The sequence below is a fragment of the Canis lupus genome, chromosome 8, assembly GCF_011100685.1.
Source record: "Canis lupus familiaris isolate Mischka breed German Shepherd chromosome 8, alternate assembly UU_Cfam_GSD_1.0, whole genome shotgun sequence".
Lineage (NCBI taxonomy): Eukaryota > Metazoa > Chordata > Mammalia > Carnivora > Canidae > Canis > Canis lupus.
The window spans coordinates 72,526,017-72,546,483 of record NC_049229.1 but is presented as its reverse complement, the minus strand read 5'-3'; the positions used below and the strand labels follow the sequence as shown (position 1 = coordinate 72,546,483).

At 46.7% G+C, this 20,467-nt stretch overlaps 1 protein-coding gene, 3 long non-coding RNA genes and 1 other non-coding gene across 5 annotated transcripts in view; 2 read left to right on the top strand and 3 right to left on the bottom strand.

Annotated features, from left to right (window-relative positions):
- Nucleotides 1–375: 375 nt before the first annotated feature.
- Nucleotides 376–2,706, bottom strand: LOC119876512 (collagen alpha-2(I) chain-like). Its single transcript, XM_038545886.1, has 2 exons — nt 973–2,706; nt 376–888 (listed from the first exon to the last, which is right to left on the bottom strand). The coding sequence occupies exons 1-2, from the start codon at nt 1,538–1,540 to the stop codon at nt 698–700; spliced, it is 759 nt and encodes a 252-aa protein (XP_038401814.1). The 5' UTR covers nt 1,541–2,706; the 3' UTR covers nt 376–697.
- Nucleotides 2,707–2,772: 66 nt separating this feature from the next.
- Nucleotides 2,773–6,022, bottom strand: LOC106559204. Its single transcript, XR_005363819.1, has 4 exons — nt 5,912–6,022; nt 5,336–5,656; nt 3,546–5,051; nt 2,773–3,079 (listed from the first exon to the last, which is right to left on the bottom strand). It is a non-coding gene; the product is annotated as an uncharacterized LOC106559204 (long non-coding RNA).
- A 666-nt stretch (nt 6,023–6,688) lies between these two features.
- The window catches only part of LOC119872935, a 33,894-nt gene continuing 20,115 nt past the window's right edge, over nt 6,689–20,467 (bottom strand). The window contains exons 3-4 of the long non-coding RNA XR_005363821.1: nt 7,937–8,210; nt 6,689–7,018 (exon numbers count right to left, since the gene is read on the bottom strand). This is a non-coding gene — a long non-coding RNA (uncharacterized LOC119872935). The remainder of the gene's footprint in view (nt 7,019–7,936; nt 8,211–20,467) is intronic.
- The window catches only part of LOC102157361, a 37,222-nt gene continuing 24,355 nt past the window's right edge, over nt 7,601–20,467 (top strand). Inside the window, exon 1 of the long non-coding RNA XR_005363820.1 lies at nt 7,601–8,442. This is a non-coding gene — a long non-coding RNA (uncharacterized LOC102157361). The remainder of the gene's footprint in view (nt 8,443–20,467) is intronic.
- On the top strand, nt 16,069–16,229 carry LOC119873115. The gene has a single exon (XR_005363936.1). It is a non-coding gene; the product is annotated as a U1 spliceosomal RNA (small nuclear RNA).

The window sequence follows — 20,467 nt, the reverse complement described above, 5'->3', positions numbered from 1 at the left end:
ACCCGCTCCGCTCGTCTCCCCCTGCCGCCCCAGCCTGCTCCTGGGGTCCCATCCTGCTGGTGCTCCGGGGGGGCCGGGGGAGCGGAGGCACCTGGTTTCCCTCTAAACAGCAGCTTCACAGAACCCCCCCGCGCGGCACGGTCCCCGCGAAGACCTGGGCCCCACGCCCCACGCGGGCCCAGCCGGGGCCGGGAGCCGGGAGGCGCCTGCTTCTCCGAGACACACAGGGCCATAAAGACTGTTTCCCCGCAGAAACGGAGCCTCTAAATGGCATTTCCCTTTTATGAACAGCTTTATTACAAAGTACATTTTCCCCCGCCAGTTCCACCCCCCACCAGCCCCTCGGAGGCTCCGCGGCTGCCGCCCGGCCCTGCTGTCAGCGTGGGGCCCGCTAACGGGAGACGTTGAGGGGGTGCGCGAGTGGGGGCCTGGGGCTGCAGGAGTCAGCCCTCCCCCGTGCCCTGTCCCGGGGCTCCCGTCAGTGACGGGCCTGGTGACCCTTGCCGGGACAGGTTGAAGGGACTGGCCTGGCCTGGAGGCCGGCGGTGTCGGCTCCCACGGGACTGCGGAGGCTCCGCTGGCCCCAGCCTCCGGGCGCGCCCCCAGCAAGGGCTTCTGCTGTGTGGCTTCAAGGACCCCGTTTGGGGTCAGACTCCCCGGATGTGAGCAGGAAAGAGGGTGGGGCCGTCGGGGCACGTCACAGGGAGCAAGGCCGCCGGCTGCCTGCCCCTCGTGGCTCCGGATGACTCCTGGGCAGACCTGTCTGGAAGGTTCTGCTTGTTGATGCTCGGCGTGCCCGCTTCCGTCCACCTGTCACCGTCCCAAGAGCCTGGGGCACGCGAGGGACCCCTGGCTGGATGGGGATGGGCAGGAGCGCCACGATTTCTCCTGCAGAGAGTGGTTGGTTGGTCTGTGAACCTGAACAGGAAGCCAGAGACCCCAACCCTCCCACTGGTGCCCTTGGAACCCCACCAGGTGGCCGGGGACAGGCCGAGGACCCCGGGGCCCCGACATCTGCCAGAGGACTGGCGACAGGGCCTGGATTCACTCTGTAGGGCTCCGCCGTGTGCTCCTTGTGCCAGGGAGGCGGGGAGGGTGCTGGGCGCGATGGCCTGAGGGGTGGAAGCGGGAGGAAGGGGGACGCCGGGCCCCCGGATCCCGTGGCCCCTCTGGAGCCCCGGGGTCCGCGGGGAAGGACAGGGTTCTGGTGCTGCCCGTCCCACTCCCCCTTCCTGGCCAGTGTCTCAACAGCGGCCGGTTCTGGGGATCCCGTGGATACGTAGTGTGACCCTGGCCCAGGGCCGTGCGGAGCTCCCTGGAGCTGATGGAGACGACAGGTGGGCAGGAGGGGGTGAATGCCAGGAGGAGCCCCTGCCCACCCCTCCTGCTCGGAACCCAAGGCGGTGCCAAGGGTGGCGGGAGGGAAGACGCCCGGGGGGTGTGGGGCGGGCCTGTGGTGAGGGCCAGCGGCCCCGGGGCGTGCCCCCAGGTAACCGCACTGGGAAATGAGCAGAAATGGGATGGAGCCGCCTCTGTTCATTCTGGAGATCAGTGCAGAGTTTGCAGCTAAAGCCTAAGGCTCTATTCAGTGCTTCACTTCCTTCCCCCAGCTCCACTCCCCCATTTTCTCGGGCCCTTGGGTCTCTGCTGGTACCCGTCAGGAGAGCCTGCCAAACAGCCCCCGAGCCCCGGTGACCCCCCTGCTGACCTCTGGCCCTCCTGCAGCCCGCAGAGCGGTCCCAGCAGGGGCTGAGAGCGGCTTGTTCTGGGGTTTGGGTGAGGTCGGGGGGCCCACCCGGCGTCCGGGGTGCCTTTCCTCCGTGCCCGGGAAGGTGCGGGGTCCAGGTTCCAGGGCGCGCACGGTTACAAACGAGGCCAACTTCAAATTCCTCCAGGGGCCTTGTTTTTTTCTTTCAATTAGTAATGATTATTCTTGGATGCACTGCTTAGGGATTAAATAAAGCCCAACTTACAATGGTTTCTTCACCAAATGGGCTCTAGGTTTCTTTTCTTTTTTTTTTTTTTTTTAAGATTTTATTTATTTATTCACGAGAAACCCATAGAGAGAGGCGGAGACACAGGCAGAGGGAGAAGCAGGCTCCATGCAGGGAGCCCGACGCGGGACTAGATCCCGGGGCCCCGGGGTCACGCCCTGGGCCCCTCGACCACTGAGCCCCCCAGGCTTTATGTCCCTTTATGTTTCCTGCATAACAAGCAGCGTGGGGTAAAGCAGCTGCTTCCAACCCCTGCCTGCAGGGCCTCGGCGCTGCCTGTCTCTCTGTCCAGCCGTCATCCTGGATGAAGCTTTTGTCCTCCTGCCTGTAGCCTCATGGTCACAAGACCGCTGCTCCACCTCCAGCATCACATCCGTGCTCCAGGCAGGAGGAAGGCGCAGGACAGAAGACATTAGGGGGTGAGAGAGGGAAGGAAGTCTGGCACCGAGTCTTCCCCCAGCGTCCCCGTACTTTCTGGGACGCCAGGCGGTGCGCGGCCGCGTCCCAGTCCCCAGGACACCAAGACGCCTCGGCGCGGAGGAGGCCGGTGGCTGCCTCGATCCGGGAAGGCCCGTGGAAGTAGTGGGGTCTGTCCGGTGGGTCAGACGGACGTCCTGCGCAATCGCTGTTATTTTTAAGGCGAACACTCCCTTCCTCTTCCTTTTAAGCCACTCCTCTCAGCACACAGGGGCCCCGGTCCGTGGCCGCCCTGCCCGCCCTGCCCGCCCCGCCGCGCCGCCTCCGCTCCGTAATTAACGCGGAGCCCGAGATGCCGGGAGGCTGCTGATTAGTTTTTTTATTAAAATAATGGGGCCTTCCAGGCAATCAGGGAGAATTGCGTGAAACTCAGCAGTTTCGCCGCTTATTTATGGCAACATCGAGCAGTGGACAGTCTCATTACCGTCTGTAAATACCCAGGGTCGTGTCCTTGGTGGTGAAATGCGGCCTTCCCGGCCGAGGGGGCGTGGCTCGCGACTCCCGGGGACCATAAACCCCCTGGAAGCAATTACCCCGGGCTTTAGAGGGGCTCCGACAATCTCGACAATCTCGTTTGGCGCTGCTGGAGCCTCTCGCGGGCCGTAGGCCTGGGGGACGGACATGCAGAGCGTGGTCGGGGCCGACCAGGGACCGGGCACCGGGTGTGCAACTGGTCACGGGCCCCGTGGGGCTCTCGGGAGCCAGCACCAGGTGTAGGCGTCTGTGAACTGGGGCCCCACCTGGTGGACCCCTCCCCGCCGGCCCCGGAGGAAGCCCCAGGTGCAGCGGACACCTGAAGGGGACACGGTGCGCCTGGTGGTGACGGCGTGGAGCGGGCGCAGCCTGGTGGACGGCGGGCGCGGGGGCCCACGCGGCATCCCTCCACCCCGCCCCCTTGGCTCTGGGTGTGCCACTCTCAGGTGTCACTGCCCACTTGGCCTAAGCCAGGAGCTGTTTCTCAAAGTGAGGGTGGGTACCTGCTGCGGGGGTCCTGCCTCTGGGGCCTCTGGTGGCAGCCCGCGGGGAATTCCTGTGCCCCCCCCCCCCCCCCCCCCCCCCCCGCTTTACGCTTACATCTCCGCTCGTCCCTGCTCGTCAGGGACCGTCCTTGGGGTCTGCTTTGGCTCTGTCCTGCCAGGAGCTGGGGGTCCTCCCCACCCACCAAGGTCCCTGAACCTGTGGCCTCTTTCTGAGCAGCTGGAGGACGAGGACGGATGTCCTGGCCCGTCCCAGGCCATCAGACCCTCACACACACAGCTCCGCTGGGAGGTCGCACGCCCCCGTGGGCTTCTCCTCCATCCTCTGGCAGGCCAGGCACCACGTCCTACAGTGTGAGGTCCCCATGTGGCCCGGGGTACCGTGGAACAGTCCAGACTTCTGGGGGCCACCCTGTGGTACGTGCCTGAGACGGGAGCGTCTGTGCAAACCTGCGTGCACGGGGGCCGAATCCAGCCCTGGGTGACGGATGCCGCGTCCGTCTCTGATCCACCAGCCGTGCTCGGGCAGCAAGTGCGTTCCTCGCGTCCGGGGCCTGCGGCCTCTCTGTCTATAAATTCCTCAGGAACGTGGCGGGGCTTTGGGGCCGGCAGCAGGCGGCATGCGGGGTCCCCACTGTGCTCCTCTTCGGCCCAGGGTCAGGAGCCAACTGTTCCGCTAGGTGCTATCCCAGAGGAGCCGGAGAAAGACCGGGGAGGGTTAGGGGAGCACCCCGGATGCACCCGAGGGGGCACAGGTCAGAGCCCATTTATCCCCAGGTCGCCTGAGCTCCGTCTCTGATTTGGGGGCCGCAGCGGCATTCAACGCCCCTTCTAAGTCCCGGGGGCCCGTTCTTCGTGGATGGCTGTCCTGGCTCGCGTGACGGGCCCCCGAGTCTGAGCGCCTCAAAAGCGGACACTAACTGGAAAGAGTCACCCTGCCCCGGCGTCTTCCAGAGCGAAGACGTTTTGCAATGCGATCTCAGCAGATGCCCGGGGTTCAGTCTCTAAACCAGGAATCGGGGGGTGGGGTGTGTGTTTTCTTTCCTCGAAGCCCCAGTTCTGACAGCGGCCACCCGGCAACTGGAATCATCGGGGCCCATACGGCCCCCGCCGCCAGGGTCTGCTCAGCACCCCCACCCCGGGGGTCCACGCCGGCCTCCTGCTGGCCGCCCCCGCCGAGGGGATGGCTCGGCTGCCTCAGGGCCACCGCGCAGGGCCGGACCGTCGCCCCTGAGCGCCCGTGCGGTTGGAGAGGGACTTGGCGGGAGACCAGGTATCTCGCAGAATCAAGGGGAGCTTGGAGAACCAGGCTTGGAAAAGGAGCAGGAACCTAGAAGTTTAGGTGGTTTTGTTTTCTTGAACCACACGTCTGAAGTCTGAGCCGAGGAGCGGCCGGGCCGTGGGCACCGCATCAGGCCCCGGCTCGGGAACCGCCCGTGGTCCACTGGCGAGCCTGGAGCGGCCGGGCCCTGCGTCTCTCCCGCGCCCTGCCTCGACCTTCCCCGCGGCTCCTCCGGGGCGGGTGTGCGTGTCGACTTCTCCGTTTCACGCTCCCTGTGGCCTGTTGGCCAAGGTGGCTCGTCGTCCAGCACCTGTGCCCCACCTAGCAAGTGTTCATGTAACAGAGTGATAGCAGGGGTTCCTCCCCGACAGGTAGGAGCCCAGTGGCCAGGGTCGGGACACCCCGGAGGAGGAGGAGGCCCCCCGTGGCCGTCGATGCCCCTCACCCAAGGGCCTTGCTGATTATGCCAGGGCCCCCGTGCCTGCTGAGTGCCATCCACAGCCCCCCGGAGTGCCAGGCCCCGGCGCTTCTGACGTCATCTCCCACCAGGGTCCTGCCGGCTGTCCCAGGCCTCAGGCTGGCCTCCCCCAGCCTTCCCTGCTCACCCTTCCTGCCAGGCTCACGCAGCTCCCGGCTGGCCCTGGAGTTGAGAGCGGGTGTCTCAGTCCCTGCGACCGACACTGAGAGTGAGAGGTGCTTCCAATAACTGGTACGTGGGGGCCCCAGACGTGCCTGGGACGGCCCCGGGCAGGCTGGGGGGGATGGTCACTCTCCCTTCACCCACCACGCGGCAGGGGGCATTAGCTGTTTTCTGGGTGCTGTGGACGGAGAAGGCTGTAGCCTCCATCGGCCTCCCTTCCTTGGAGCCCAGGGCAGGTCGCTCTCAGGCCTGGGGCGTTGAGCATCCTCCCGTGAGATGACGGTAGCTGGTGGCAGCCTGGTGTTAGTGGTGCCCCAGAGCCAGAGCCGTGTCCTGATTGGACATGCTTGATCCCAGCGGGAAGTGCAAGGGTGGGGCTGGGTCTCGGGGGGGCATCTCAGCATCCAGGACACCAGCAGGCTCTGCCGTCTCCCTGCCACGGTCCCCCCACCAGACCCCCGGGGCCTCTTGGTCCCTGGGGCCTCCCCACGCATGGCCGTCTGCCTCCACTGTGTTCCCAGGAGTGGGGGAGCCTCAGCACCTGCTTCACGCTGACATTCCTGGGTCCTTATGACCAGCGCCCAGGGCTGCCCGGTGCAGGGGGCCCCCAGCGCCTGGCTCGACGGAAACAGATCCTCGGTTGCCAAGAAACTGCGGACAATGTGGATGGAGCTCCGGGGATTCCAGAACCCTGCTCACGGCGCCCTGGCAACTTTGTCCCCGTCTCCCAGGGGGCAGGGAACTCCTGTCTGTTGAGGGACAGGGAGCTCCAGGGTCGAGGAGGGCAGCCAGCTGCCCCGGGTGGCACGGTGGCCTGGGGAGGACCGGGGAGGCCTGGGGAGGACCGGGGAGGCCTGGGGAGGGAGCCGGCTGGGGAACCTCGGCCAGGATGAGACGCCTGCCTTCCCGGCCCCAGCCTGGAAGGCTCGTCCAGGGTCATCTGACTGCCACGGGCCTGGTCCAGGGCTGTCCTGCCGGAGGGCCGGGCCTTTGCCCTGACTTCACGGCTGCATGGCTGCTCCACAGAGGTCACACCGTGTCTCTGGGCTGCCCCTGGCTGTGCCTACCCGGGGACCAGGCAATGTCTCTGGGCAGGGTTGTGAACCTTGCACCGGGAAGCGTGGGTCTGCGGGTGGCGTGCACGGGGCGGCAGGTGGCTCCACCTCCACTCGCCCTTGTCCGGGGTTCGTGGCCTTGGTGAGCTGCACCCCCGGGGACCAGAGGACAGAGCACCGGGCTCTGTGACACCTGGGACGTGGCTGGAGAAACGTCAGGTTCGGGTCCCCCTGCTTTGGGTCTTTGTTTCCGATGCCTCCTTTATGTTTTAACCGCATTGGTGCTCCCTCAAGAACTTTGCAGCTCGAGTGTTCCCGGAGCCTGCGTCTCCAGCCTCGCTCTCCCGAGCCTGTCACAGAATGTCAGGGCCACCGGAGGGGAAATTACAAGCTGCTCAGCCTGCCGCCGAAGCCTTGTCCCCAACTGTTCTCTTTATTCCCGGCGTTGGTGACAGCCCCCGGGGAGGGCTCCTGTTCCAGCTGGGAATCACAGCCCCCAGGTCGTGCTCTGGCATCGAGGTGTGCGCCAGCTTCGCGATGATGAGTCAGAATAAATTAGCATGCTAACGAAGGAGACCATGCCCAGGAACCATCTGGAACAAGGCAAGTTGTCATCAGAAGAGCCAAGTTGGTTCCAAAGCTGTACTTACTGCTTCAGACTCATCGCTCTCCCCCTCCCACAACCTGAGGGTTGGGGTTCATGCCAGCCCAGCCATGGCGGCGTTCCTACAGACCAAGAGAGGGCATGGGTGGTCTCTCACTGTCAAGGGCACAGTCGCTCCAAGGGGGGTGTGGGCCCAGAGGGGGCGGGGGCAGAGGGGTGGGCCTGCCTCCCCTTGGGCTGGCTGAGAGGGAGGGGGGTGGCCACCCGGGCAGGGGAGGAGAGGGACCTCAGCCCCCAGACCCAAATGCTCGTGGGCACACACACACAACTCAGACACACACACTCTTTCACATACACACGCACACTCACACATACATGTACACATGTGCACACACTCACATGTGCACACACTCTCACATTGCACATATGCATACACTCACATGTGCACACACTCACATTGCACACCCATGTACATGCTCACATGTGCACACATGCTCACATTGCACATATATGCATGTAAGCTCTCACATATGCACACACACTCCCACATGTGTATATATAAATGTGCACACTCACACATGCACAATACTCTCACGTGTATATACACACACATGTGCACACACATGTATCATCTCACACTTGCATATACACACGCACACTTTCACATGTGCACACACATGCACATTTTCACATATGGATGTACATACACTCTCAGTGCTCATACACTCACACGTTCACACATGCACACTCTCACATGTGCTTACACACATATGCACACTTTCATACATGCGCACACACATGTCACTCTCACATGTGCACACACGTATCTCTCACACATTGTCTGCCTCTCTCTCACACACTTTTGATGCAAGCCGGGTATGTTGTGCTTAAACATGGAGTGACTCACAGCCAGATGGAGCAGCTGCTGGAGTGCTGGGGATATCGCGGAATTACTCAGGAATCTGTATTTTTTAAATATCCAGCTCCTGGCCCTGTGTCAGTATGTAAGAGAAGCCCATTTTGGATCCTGGCTGCACACTCCCTTTGTGATCTCGGCCATGTCTCCCAGTTTCTTCCAGCTTCAGTGTCCCATTTGACTGGGGCTGACAGCAGTACGTGTGCCTCCAGAGCCGTGACAGGGCTCAACACCGTGATGTAGGAAAGCTTGTGATGGTCAGGACCTTTGGGAAGTAGGTACAAAGGTCATTATGTTACTTCCTGCACCAGAGTCATCCTTGCGGGGAGTGGCCCATGTTCAGGGAGGAGGCCCGATGAGCTGTTGAAGGGGAGGGGACTGGAGAGAGAGACAGGGATGGGAGGGACAGAAGGACGTGTGGCTTAGCTGGAAGAGGCCTGGTGGGAAGGAAGCAGAAGCTCTGCCTGACCCAGGGAAGGGGCTTGGTGGATCCTGAGGTAAGATTAGTAAGGCGTTCAACTTTCTGAGGTGCAAACTCTTTCCACCTCCTCAGACCTTAGCGGACTCGGCTGTCACACATGGGCTCTGGGAAAAGCATTTGGAAAAACAAGGAAAAGGTTGTAGTTCTGCATTGGGCTTGCCTTGATGTGGGGAGAACAGTATTGGGAGCTGCAGAAAGACTGGAGTTGGGGGACTTGGGACAGAGGGAGCAGGAGGGTGTAGCCCCCCCAGGGATTTGCAGAATGGTGAGAGGCACCCAGCTGATTTCTTTTTTTTTAAAGATTATATTTATTTATTTATTTATTTATTTATTTGAGAGAGCGTGAGTGAGCACAAACAGGGGGAGGGGCAGAGGGAGAGAGACAGAATCTCAAGCAGACTCCGTGCCGAGCATAGAGTCCAATGCAGGGCTTAATCCCAAGACCCTGAGATCATGACTTGAGCTGAAACCAAGAATCAGATGCTTAACCAACTGAGCTACTCAGGTGCCCCACCCATCTGGCTTCTAATGGGGCATGGAGCTCGCACAGGGCCTTAGGCTAACAAAATTGCAATCGTCTGACTTCATTATCATCAGCATTCTTGTTATATTCTCACCACATTGCAATTGTAGGTGTGGATATTTATTCTTGACTGCTTTAATACAGGCATTTATGTTGGTGAAAAAACATTTGAGTTTCAGAACATGCTAATCGCCTCTTAGGCAAATCTGAGGAAAGCCTGGCATTTGGGTCAAGTTTCTGCAAGTATTCAGCTATCAGCCCTCAAAAGAATTAAACAAAGCATGATTTATATAACTTGGGTCCTGGGGTTAACAGTTTTAGGACTTCGCATTTACATTTTAGCTATTAATTTACTATGGTATTTCTTATGGTTTTTACTTTATAGATTTTGATGATAAGTTATTTGCTGCTTAAAGATTAATCACTGTTATGCTTTCATTGGGTCTTGAATTGTTCCTCAGATCAAATTACTGTTTGTCTTTTTTAGCCTTACCTGATATTCATTTTACTGATCCTATTTCTTGTTTATGTAACATTTCTTTGCTATCCTTTCCCTTTTAACATTCAAGTATTTTATTTTAGGTGTACCTTGGGCAAAGAGTGCATATTTGGACTGTTTTATTTAGAATATTGTCAAAACAGACATGTTTGTTGATACATCTGTTATTTATGCTCTGTTTTCCTTGTTCTTTCTCTGTCTTTGGCTTTGTGAGATGTTTACTATTTTATTTTCTCTAGTGTTTTGGAAGACCTTATTCTTATTTGTATTCTCTTAGAGATAAATTCTAAGTTTAAGATGTATTTTTTAAAGAGCTTTATTGAGATATGATTGACAAACAACTGCACATATTTAAAGTGTACATAGTTTGATAAGTTTTGACATATATATGTTTATGAAACCATCATTACAATCAAGATGAACAAATCAATCACCAAATTATCTTCATGTCCTTTTGTAATGCTGTTTTTCTTCCTGCATCTCTCCTCCCTCCCCAGGAAAACACTGATCTGCTTTCTGTCACTGCAGATTAGTTTGTATGTTCCTAATTTTATACAAATGGAATCATAAAATATGTATGCTTTGTATCTGGTTTCTTTCACTCATAAGAATTATTTTGAGATCCCTCCTTGTTGTGACATCTATCAACAGTTCACTCCTTTTTATTGCTGACTAGCATTCCATTGTGTGGATAAAGGAATAAGTTATCTTTTCACCTATTGATGAACATTTTAGTTATTTCCAGCTAGGCACTTGTATGGACATAAGGCTTCCTTTCTCTTGGGTAAGTACTTAGGAGTGGAATGGCTGGTCATATGGTAGGTATGTTTAGCTGTTTAAAAAACTGTAAGCTAGGGACACCCGGATGGCTCAGTCAGTTAAGCGTCTGCCTGCAGTTCAGGTCATGATCCCAGGATCCTGGGACCAAGACCTGCATTGGGCTCCCTGCTCAGTGAAGAGTTGCTTTTCCTTCTCCCTCTGACCCCCTCCCTGCTTGTGCTCTTTCTCTGTCTCAAATAAATGAATAAAATCTTTAAAAAACACACAACTTGTAAGCTGTTTTCCAATATGCTTGGACTATCTCACACTCTCCCCAGTGGTGTGTGAGGATTCTAGTTCATCCACATCCCTGCCAGCACTAGCTGAGGACAACCATTTTAGCTATTCTAATAAGTCTTCAGGGGTATCTCATTGTGGCTTTAGTTTGCATTTGCATAATGAAAAGTGATGTTGAGAATCTTTTCATATGCTTATTTGCCACTCTAATATCATCTTGGGTTAAATATCCATTCAAATCTCATATTCTCCCCACCAAATCCCTTTAGGTATTGGGTTGGGACAAATGGATAGCAAGATGAAAGGCTAAAACCTAATCATATCAACATTCACATTAAATGAAAATGGTCTATACGCCTAAATTAAAAGACAAAGATTTTCAGATTGGATAAAAAAGCAAGACCCAAGTATATGCTGCCTATAAGAAACAAAAGTTAAATATAAAGGCATAAGTTAGAATAGATGGGAAAAAGATGTACCATGCTAACATTAGTTGAAAAAAAAAAACATGTGGCTATATTAAAGTAGTTTTCTGAACAATGATTATTGTCAGGTATAAAGAAGACCATTTCATAATGACAAAAGTCTAGATTAATGAGGAAGATATGACAATCCTAAATGTTCATGAACATAACAGTGAAGTTTAAAAATACATGAAACAAGTATTGGTAGAAATGTAAGGAGAAATAGACAAATCTATAATTATATTCCTCCTTGATAACTGATGGAAAACAGAAAAACCATCAAAAATACACTGGTAAACTATCATCCAATTTGACCTAATTGACATTTATAAACACTCTGCACAATGAGTAGAATGTACATTTTCATCAAGTGCACACAGAATATTTACTAAGACACCATCTTTTGAGCAGTAAGTCAAGTCTCAATAACTTAAAAGGATTCAAATTATGCAAAGTGTTTTCTCTGACTACAATGGATTTAATTCAGAAATCAGTAACAAAAGGAAATCTGGAAAATCCACAAATATATAACTAAATATAACACACTTATGAATAACCCATGGATCAAAGAAGAAATTAAAAAAGAAATTATTAAGTATTTTAATTTAACCAAAATGAAAACACAACATATCAGAATTTGTTGCACACTACTAAAGCAGTGTGCACCAAATATTAGGAGTGAGAAAGATGGCATCACATAAATCACTTACAAATATTAAAAGGATAATTATGGCAAATTAGAAACAACTTTTTGCTCATATATTTTGATGTAGGGAAGATGGTAGAGTTTGAAGCCAGTGGCCAAGAAAGAATTCTTTATTTTTTAATAATAAATTTATTTTTTATAGGTGTTCAATTTGCCAACATACAGAATAACACCCAGTGCTCATCCCGTCAAGTGCCCCCCTCAGTGCCCGTCACCCATTCACCCCTACCCCCCGCCCTCCTCCCCTTCCACCACCCCTAGTTCGTTTCCCAGAGTTAGGAGTCTTTAGGTTCTGTCTACCTTTCTGATATTTCCCACACATTTCTTCTCCCTTCCTTTATATTCCCTTTCACTATTATTTATATTCCCCAAATGAATGAGAACATATAATGTTTGTCCTTCTCTGATTGACTCATTTCACTCAGCATAATACCCTCCAGTTCCATCCACATCGAAACAAATGGTGGGTATTTGTCGTTTCTAATGGCTGAGGAATATTCCATTGTATACAGAGACCACATCTTCTTTATCCATTCATCTTCCGATGGACCCCGAGGCTCCTTCCACATTTTGGCTATTGTGGACATTGCTGCTATAAACATCGGGTGCAGGTGTCCCGGCGTTTCATTGCGTCTGTATCTTTGGGGTAAATCCCCAACAGTGCAATTGCTGGGTCGTAGGGCAGATCTATTTTTAACTCTTTGAGGAACCTCCACACAGTTGTCCAGAGTGGCTGCACCAGTTCACATTCACACCAACAGTGTGAGAGGGTTCCCTTTTCTCCGCATCCTCTCCAACATTTGTGGTTTCCTGCCTTGTTAATTTTCCCCATTCTCACTGGTGTGAGGTGGTATCTCATTGTGGTTTTGATTTGTATTTCCCTGATGGCAAGTGATGCAGAGCATTTCCTCATGTGCATGTTGGCCATGTCTATGTCTTCCTCCGTGAGATTTCTCCTCATGTCTTTTGACCATTTCATGATTGGATTGTTTGTTTCTTTGGTGTTGAGTTTAATAAGTTCTTTATAGATCTTGGAAACTAGCCCTTTACCAAGAAAGAATTCTTGATACATCTTTGGTGCAAAAAGGGGGTTTTATTAAACATGCAGACAGGATCTGTGGGCAGAAAGAGCTGTACCCTGAAGATGATGAGGGCCTCATTATATACTTTCTTTTTTTTTTTTTTTTTCATTTTTTTCCCCATTATATACTTTCAAGTTGGGAGGGGGTTAGGAATAGCATAAGCCTCCCAGGTATTTTGGCAACAAGGTTTCCAGGATCCCAAGGGGGCTAGTATTGTTGGTAAAGATCACTTATTTAGTAAACCCTCAGTCATGAGACCCTTCAGATGTTTATCAGTGGGTCATATGCTTAGAGGATGATTGTCAACATGTATCTTGTGGAGGAGAGTGATTAAAAGATAAAGGAATTTTCCAAAGGAATGTTTATATGTTAAAGTAGACTTACAGAATCCTGGGAGTTTGGGCTAAAATTGCCTTTTTGCCCTTAGCAAAGTGTCAACATTGAAGCAGCTGGGTTTCTAGAGGAATGTCACTCTGCCTGTTTCTAGGACTTGTCAATGGGCTGCAGGTAGTAGGGAAGTTTAATAATTTCTCTTCTGCCTTTGTTTCCCACATCATATTTGACCATTTAGATAAAATGAACAAATTCTTCAAAAGTCACAAACTATCAGAGCTGATTCAAAAAGACATAGGTATCTGAACAGGACTTTATTAAATAAATGGAATTTATAGTTAAATATCTTCCCACCAAAAAAAAAAAAAAATGCTTCAGGCCTAGATATCTTCAGTAGTGAATTTTACCAAACATTTAAAGGAAGAAGTAATGCCAATTCTACATGAACATTTTCCAAAAAACTGAAAAGGAAGGAATACTTCCCAACTCCTAAGAAGCCAGTATTACTATGATACTCAAATCAAAAGCATTAAAAGAAAAGAAAATCATAGAAAAATAATCTTCATTATCATAGGTGCAAATATTCTAATGAATTTTAACCAAAAGAAGCTAACAATATTTTTAATTTTTAATTTTTAATTTTTATTATTATTATTTTTTTTTGCTAACAATATTTTTAAAAGAGAGTACGACATGATGGTGGGATTTAAGTCAGAAATGCAGAGATAGCTTAAGATCAGAAAAACATCAGGGTGCAGGTGTCTTAGCTTTTCACTGCATCTGTATCTTTGGGGTAAATCCCCAGCAGTGCAATTGCTGGGTCGTAGGGTAGCTCTATTTTTTTTTAATTTTTTTTTAATTTTTATTTTATTTTTTATTTTATTTTTATTTATTATTTATGATAGTCACAGAGAGAGAGAGGCAGAGACATAGGCAGAGGGAGAAGCAGGCTCCATGCACTGGGAGCCCGACGTGGGATTCGATCCTGGGTCTCCAGGATCGCGCCCTGGGCCAAAGGCAGGCGCCAAACCGCTGCGCCACCCAGGGATCCCAGGTAGCTCTATTTTTAACTCTTTGAGGAACCTCCACACAGTTTTCCAGAGTGGCTGCACCGGTTCACATTCCCACCAACAGTGCATGTCCACAACAGACCAACTGTGGAAGGAGCCTCGGTGTCCATCGAAAGATGAATGAATAAAGAAGCTGTGATCTATGTATGCAATGGAATATTCCTCAGCCTTTAGAAACGACAAATACCCACCATTTGCTTCAATGTTGATGGAACTGGGGGGTATTATGCTGAGTGAAATGAGTCAATCGGAGAAGGACAATCATCACATGGCTTCATTCATATGGGGAATATAAGAAGTAGTGAAAGAGATTATAGGGGAAAGGAGAGAAAATGAGTGGGAAATATCAGTGAGGGAGACAGAACATGAGAGACTCCGAACTCTGGAAAATGAACAAGGGTAGTGTAAGGGTAGGTGGGTGGGGGGTTGGGGTGACCGGGTGACGGGCACTGAGGGGGACACTTGGAGGGATACAGATGCAAAAAAGTATAATTGGGTGTTATACTATATGTTGGCAAATCAAACTTCAATAAAAAAATACACAAAAAATCAGAAAAACAATGTAATTTATCATATTAAGAAATAAACCCATATGGTAAACTAATAGATGCAGAAAAATCATGTGACAAAATCCAACATCCTTTAGTAACAAAAGCTCTCAGAAAACCAGGAACAGTAGAGAACTTTCTCAATCTGACAAAGGGCATTTACAAAACCATACAGCTAACATCACCCCTATTGAGTGCTCTTTTCCTAAGATGGAACAAGACTGGGATGTTTACTCTCATCACTTTTACTCAACTTGTGGTTGGAAGTTCTATAAGTGCTTTAAGACAAGGAAATAAAAGGCTTTCATATTGGAAAGAGACATAAGACTTTTTATTTGCAGATGTGATCGTCTACGTAAAAAGTCCAATAGAAAAAAAAAAAAAAAGTCCAATAGAATCTCCAAAAACACTATAAAGTGAGTTTAGCACAGTGAACAACTGCAGATCAATAAAAACAAATCAGTTGTTTCCCATGTACTATCAGCAATCAGTTTAAATAAATGAACTATTTAGGGATGGATATGACAAAATATATGAAAGGCCTGTAAATATATGAAAACTGCAAAGCTTTACCAAAATGAGGCCTAAATAAACTAATGACTATACTGCATTTCTATACCAAAAGACGATGTTTTTACGATGTTAATTCTCCTCAAATTATCTATAGATTCATTGCAATCCCAATCAAAATCCCAGGGGCCTATTTTGTAGGAACTGACTAGTTGATTCTAAAATTGATATGAAAATACAAAGGTCTTCGAATAGGCAAAATAACTTTGGGGAAAAAAGAACAAAGTTGGAGGATTAACACTGCCTCGTTTCAATGCTTATTATATAGCTACAGTAAGCAAAATTATGTGTTGTTGGTGAAAAGATAGACAAGTAGGTCAATGGAACAGAGCAGAGTCCAGAAATAGTCCTATGCATATTTGGACAACTAATCTTTTATAAATGCAAAAAGAAATTCTACAGAGTAATTCCAGCAAAAACTGCCAGAAGAGTTGAACACACAAAAAAAGAACTTTGATCCATTTTTCATATCACATGCATAGACCAAATTGTAAATCTTAAAAACTAAACCTTTTAGAAGAAAACCTGGGAGTAAACCTTTGTGACCTTGGGTTAGGCAAAAATTTATCAGATACGATATTGAAAGCATAATTCATAAAAGAAAAAATTAATAAATTGGATTTCATAGCAATAATAGAGTTTCTGCTCTGAAAAAGACACTAAGTTAATAAAAAGACCAGCCACAGACCAGGAGAAAACTATTTGCAAGTAATCTAAGAGTTAAGTTCTTATATCTAGAATATGTAAAGAATTCTGAAAACTCAGTAATAAGAGGAGAAAGAATCCAATTACAAATGAACTGAGGGGTGATAACATGATCATGAAAATGGTTTTTCTAGGGCGTGGCTTATCCCTTGCAGTTAGAGTATGTTGAACCCTCTGATTTCCCCAAATACAGACTCTTGACTGCATAATTTGTAGTTGTGGTGGACTGTATTCATGCTCTCCCATGTCTGAACAAATTTTTTCTTGAATAAGGTAAAGGTAAAGATTTTTAACACATTCTTCACCATAGGTTATACAGATGGCAACTAAGCACATGAAAACACACTGAGCATCATTATTCATTAGGGAAATACAAGTTCCCATATGATACAGGGCTATACATAGATAGAAAGGTTAAAATGAAAAGGCTGAATTTACCAAGTACTGGTGAGGGCTGTGGGGTGGAAATACAAAATAGTTCAACTACTTTAGAAAAGTTTGGCAGTTTAAAAAAAAATATTTTATTTATTTATTCATGAGAGACACACAGAGAGGCGGAGACATAGGCAGAGGGAGAAGCAGGCTCCCCATAGGAAGCCTGATGTGGGACTCGACCCCAGGATCCCAGGATCATGACCTGAGTCAAAGGCAAACTACTGAGGCACCCAGCTGCCCCTAGCAGTTTCTTAAAAAGTTAAACATACACTTGCTGTATAATCTAGCTATTCCATTCCTACAGAAAAGAAAGTATATATCCACATTCATATATTTATGTTCATATTAGCCTTACTTGTAATAGACCAAACCTGGAAACAACAAAAATGTTCATCAACAGGTGAATGGATAAACAGATTTTTGCTTTATCTATACAATAGAACACAATTCAGCAATAAGTAGGGATGAACTTTCAATACACACAACAATATGGATGGGGGCTCAAAATAATTTATGCTGAATAAAATAAGCTAGAATAAAAGAGTCTACATCATATGATTTCATTTGTGTAAAATTCTAGGAAATGCAAATACTTTACTCCATAAAGTGACAGAAAGATCAGTGGTTGTGTGGTGATGGTAGGACAGTAAAGGGTGAGAGAAAGTGATTATAAATAGACATGAGAGAATTTGAGGAGGGGATGGATTTGTTCATTAGCTTTATTGGGATGATGGCTTAATGGGTATATACATTGTTAAATTGTGCACTTTAAATATGTGTAGTTTACTGAGTGTCATCATACCTCACAAAGCTGTGAAAATAAATGAAGGGACTGATGTCAGTTAAAAGAGACAGATTGTATTTTAAAAACTAAATTCTGCTATATGCTTTTATAAAAGATACATCCAAAATTTATGAACATTTAAAATGAGAGTAAAAGATATAAAAATAGACTAAACCAATATTAACCTAGAGAAATCAGGAGAGCCTATACAGATAGCAAACAAAACACACTTAAATATATAGGAATTATTTGGGATAGAAATGATTATTGTGTAATGAAAAGCTGCCTTAGCTCGCCAGGAAGATATAATAATTTCAAACATGTATGCACTCAATAAAACAGCTTTAAAATGTATAAAGCAAAATGTAGGTGAAAATAGAGAAACCTGATATCATAGAGGAAGATTTTAACACAAGTCTCTCAGTAATGAATATGTCAGCCAAAAAAAAAAAAAAATCAGTGTGTGTGTATGTGTGTGGGTATGATCTTACTAGCATAATTATAAGCTTGATTTAATGAATATAATTGATATAACAGAAACAATGGATTACAAACAATAAGAGATGGACACTGCATTCATCAATTAAAGAATACATATTTCTTTGTAGCACATTTAAAGGATAAAAAAATGCAACAGAGCAAATTACTGACCATTTAGGCTATGAAACAGATTGCAACAAATTTCAAAGACCTGGGGTTATACAGATCACTTTCCATCACCATAATGTAATTAAGCCAGAAGTTAGTAGCAAAAAGGTAAATTTAAAATTTCTCATTAAGAAATTAATAACCACACTTCTAATTATATCATGAGTTAAATAAAATATTATAACACATTTATTTGAATATATTTTGTTCCAAAAAATAATAAAAATATTACATAGCAAACTTGTGGAAAGCCATGAAAATAATACTTTGAAAGAAATTTATAGCCTAAAAAAAAAAAAAAGAAATTTATAGCCTTAAATGCTTATATTAGAAAAAGATAAAGTATAAAAATAAATGATTTAAGTATTTAACTTAGATAAGACAAGGAATAAAATAACATGAAGAAGTAGAAAGAAAAAGAAATTTGAAGGAAGGAGATAAAAGTAAAAATATGACTGTGAATGAACTAGAACACAATAAAACAATAGAAAATTTCAAAAAAGCCAAATGTATCCTAAAATATAAATAAAACAAATTTCTGGCCAGATGTCTCAAGGAAAAAGAGCTAAAATGCAAAAAATATTAAGAATAAAAAAAGAGACCTAATAACATATACAGAAGATACTATCATAGAATATGATAAATATTGCTTTTGCCAATATATTTGAAAACTAAGATGAAATATTTGGGGGATGCATGGGGGGCTTAGCGGTTGAGCGTCTGCCTTCTGCTCGGGACATGATCCCGGAGTTCTGGGATTGAGTCCCGCCTCAGGCTCCTGCATGGAGCCTGCTTGTCCTCCCTCTGCCTACATCTTTGCCCCTCTCTGTGTCTCTCATGAATAAATAAAATCTTTAAAAATGTAAGGTGAAATAGTGGATCTTTAGAAAAACTTAAGTTACCACAATTGACTCAGGAAGAAAGAGAAATTCAGAACCATTTATAATGATTCAAAAGTTGAATCAGGGACTAAAACTTATGAAGAAAATACTTTAGCCTGCTGGTTTTCCAGGTAAGTTCTATTAAAATGTAAAAGGGTGGATTATTCTGATGTTTCACAAATTCTCTCAAAGATTAGAAAGTTAGAGACTACTTATGAAACTTATTCTGTGGGACAGTAATAACCTTGATCTCACAAGCAAACAAAGGTACAAGAAAGGAAAGTTTCAAGCTCGTCTTAAGAACAAAAACACAAAAATTCCTAAACAAATATATCACAACCAGGCTTTATCCCAAGGATATAGGATAGTGTAACATTAGAATATCTATAAATTGAATTCACTCATCCTAACTCAGTAAAGGGGAAAGTACATATAATCATTTCAGTAGACATAGAAAATAAATGTTTACATTTATTTAGGGAAAAAAAATATCCACTTAGTGAACCAGAAATAAGAGGGAGCTCACTTAACTTGATAAAGGGTATTGGTCAAACACTTAATAGCAAACATAATTCTTAATTGTGAAACATTAGAAGCACTGCCTTCAAAACCATTAATAAGAAAAGATATTTATTATCACTTCTTCTATCAGCCTGGTAGTAGAGGCCCTCAGCTGTAAAGCAAGAAGAAATTCTATGTGGTTTGGAAGTAAAACATTATCATGATGTCTACATGGAAAAATTCCAAAGTCTCTACAGATATATTGATAGTAATAATAAAAGATCAATAAAATATATTGGTCTAAGATCAATATACAAAAATTAATTGTGTTTCTGTATGCCAACAATGAAAAAATTAAAATACACAATTTTAAAATCCCACATAATAGACATGGGGATAAGTCTAGTAAAATAAGTAAAAGTTTTAGAGAACTTTATCTTTTGGAAGATATTAAAAAAAAACTTTAGTGGAAAATGTACCATGTTCACGAATTGAATTATTTGATACATATGGATGTCAGTTGACATATGTTGATCTCTGGAATTTCAATCAAAATCTCAACAGAGTTCTAATTCTAAAAAACTTTATGAAAATAGAAAGGTTAGGAGTGGGCATGACATTCCTAGAGAAGGATTTTCAGGGATTTTATTAGATGTTGACATAAAATGATAAACTTTTCTTTCTCAGAGACTCCATAAAGTGAAAAGACAAGTCAGGAGCTGGGAAAAGATGTAAGCAACCCAGAAGCAACAAAGGATTAGTATTGATACTACATAAAGAACTCAATAAGAAAATAAACAAACCGAGAGGAAAATGGACAAAAGATTAGTTAATAGAAGAAGCAGTATGAGTGGTCAATAAACATAAAAAAATTAATCTAGAAAATATGAATTAAGATCATAAGAAGATACTATTATGACTATTAGATTGGGAAAAAATAGGAGTTTAACAGAGCGTTGTGAGGGGGAGAAGTGCACTGATACATAAACTGCTTGGAAGTGTGATATTGATGCAATACATTATTTTATTCTTTTTCCCACACACAAGTGCTTTATTGAATTCACCTATAGACTGATGTGTACATAAAATTCAGTGGAAGGAGTGACAGCCTCAGGCTACGGACAGTTACCAGTAGCTTCCATAACCTTTTATGATCTCTGAAATTGCTTCAAAAATCCCTCATGAACCAGTGGTGAAAATAAAATGAAGGTAATGATCAGAAGGAGGTCCGAGACC